Here is a 2,221-nt window from a genome sequence, read left to right on the forward strand (position 1 = left end):
AAATATATTATATTTAATATCAACTTAATAATAGTTATCTATCAATAAATACATAAATTTTAAAGTTATTTACATGTTCACATAATTAATTTATGTTTATATATGATGTTTTCTTTATTATCGATTTAGTCGACGCTGGTAGCGTCAAAGTGTTAACAATTGACTGTGCATTCATGGGAAGTTATTTTTTTTTATCAAGACGCAAGATGAACGTTGCCATTTGATAAATTTGTATCTATGTAAAGTCCAGATCTTGTTATAGTAAATGTATTTGAAAACATTTATTGATCACAACAGTATAATAAATGTTGGGTTTATATATGTTTTTTCTGACTAAACTTTTTTAACTTTTTTGTTTGAGTTCTTATAAAAATTTTGACTAGTTTTATTTTATGAACTATTCTTTGTTGAGATTTATGAATCTATTAAATAATACGTGACAGCCACATTTGATGACAGTCAAACTTCTACTGGATAAAACAATTATAAATTGTTTGATTTAAACAGTTTTTTATTTTTAAAAAGTGAACACATAAAGGGGGGGTTTATAGTAAGTAATTCACGATTACTCTGTCCATTTAAACAAAGGATTATTACCAATTTATGTTAATTTAAAATTGTAAAAAAAAAATATTAGAGTGTTTGAAGAAGTAATAATAACTTTTTCAGTTAAAGGGGATGTAAGATGATACTAGATATATTTTTTTAGAAGGATGTTATACAAATTAATGAATTGAATTTTTTTATCAAATAGATTATATTTATAACATTTCAGGCAAATGAAAAACTTATTTATATTTTATTATTTAAAGCATAAGTAAACTTTCATTATAGTGCAAAATGAGAAATATTAAACAACATCAAATGTAGTATAGAGTAAAATATTAACAAACTACTTCAACAAACAAAAATATTATATATATTTTATTTTTTTTCATTATTTTGCACTGAAAATTTGATAGAGTAGTGTTAATGATAAAATATTAGATACTGCACCATTTCCTCCAGGTGTAAGATGCTATAACCATGAAGCAAAAGATGATAACAGTCCTAATCCTTTATAATTAAAATTAAACATGAAGTTCTTGTACAAATTTCATTACATGAGAAACTACAAACAAGTAGAAGCTACAAAGAAACTGAACTTTTCAGTATTTCAGAGGCTCCATTCTTTATTCCCAGTATTTATTCGTGGGATTTGATTAGAAAAGGTTAATTAAACAGAAAATTTATGAGTTTGTGTTATTGAAGGTTGATGGTGGAGCTTCCAAACGAATATAATCATACATAATTGCCTGAAATGGACTGTTGCCTCTGGTCTGTGTCAAAAAGATTGTGTTATCTCCTTCAACAAATTGAGTTCCTGGTATGTCTACATTGTAAAGCCAATACAGTCCATGAATTCCATGCCTTGCGATCGAGTTATCCCTTCCTATCAACCCACTTGAAAATAGAGGACGAGGACCCTTTGGATTATTTACTCGAACCTAAAAATTGTAGAAAATATTAATTAATATAGGTTAAGATTATAAAACTTAATTAGACTAATGAACTTAAGAAATAATGCACCTGAAATTCAGATAATGTTGCAGATGCCAAAGCCACCCGCAGTTTATAGCTGCTGCTTTTGTTCACCTTATCAAGCTCAAACTTGATCTGCCATGTGGTTCCTTGAAATGTGTTGTCATCTTTCTTCCTGAAAATGGGAGCAAAATGTAAAAGCCAACAATACACTGTTACACATTGCAACACACTTTGTTAAGAAAAACCCATTGTTTGTACCTGGTAACTTGAGCAAAGAACCAATCTTTGGTGTAGTCACTAACACCAATTGTGTAGATCAGGTCTTTGTCAGGGTAGAGTTCTGCATATCTCTCCCATAACCCATATTGCCTAAACCTGCCAATTACGATCCATTGGAACAGTTATATTTACAAGCTTTTACATGGGGATTGAAATTAATCAGTTTAATGGAATCAATTTTGGCCTTTTGAAAATAAACTTAATTAGAATACATTGATAGGAAAGGCCTTTTTCATTGGAAATATGACCATAATTTATAATGAGAAAGAAACCTTGCCCTGTAATTTGTAAACTAAATTTTCAAAACAGTCCTAGAATGAATTTTCTTATCATGCTGGAAGTTTAAGTTGAAATGTATGCATGAGCACAAAGGTGACTAACTTGTCAGGATGATTAACATAAAGTTTGTTGATATATT

At 28.7% G+C, this 2,221-nt stretch overlaps 1 protein-coding gene across 1 annotated transcript; it reads right to left on the reverse strand.

The window, feature by feature from the left end:
• Nucleotides 1–1,039: 1,039 nt before the first annotated feature.
• Nucleotides 1,040–2,216, reverse strand: LOC137817763 (uncharacterized; the record flags this gene model as incomplete). Its single annotated transcript, XM_068620999.1, has 4 exons — nt 1,040–1,487; nt 1,570–1,696; nt 1,783–1,899; nt 2,185–2,216. Coding segments are annotated over 4 exons (534 nt in total), but the record flags the coding sequence as incomplete, so codon positions are not given.
• Between the last annotated feature and the right edge of the window lie 5 nt (nt 2,217–2,221).

Source organism: Phaseolus vulgaris, unplaced genomic scaffold, assembly GCF_000499845.2.
Source record: "Phaseolus vulgaris cultivar G19833 unplaced genomic scaffold, P. vulgaris v2.0 scaffold_1134, whole genome shotgun sequence".
Classification (NCBI taxonomy): Eukaryota; Viridiplantae; Streptophyta; class Magnoliopsida; order Fabales; family Fabaceae; genus Phaseolus; species Phaseolus vulgaris.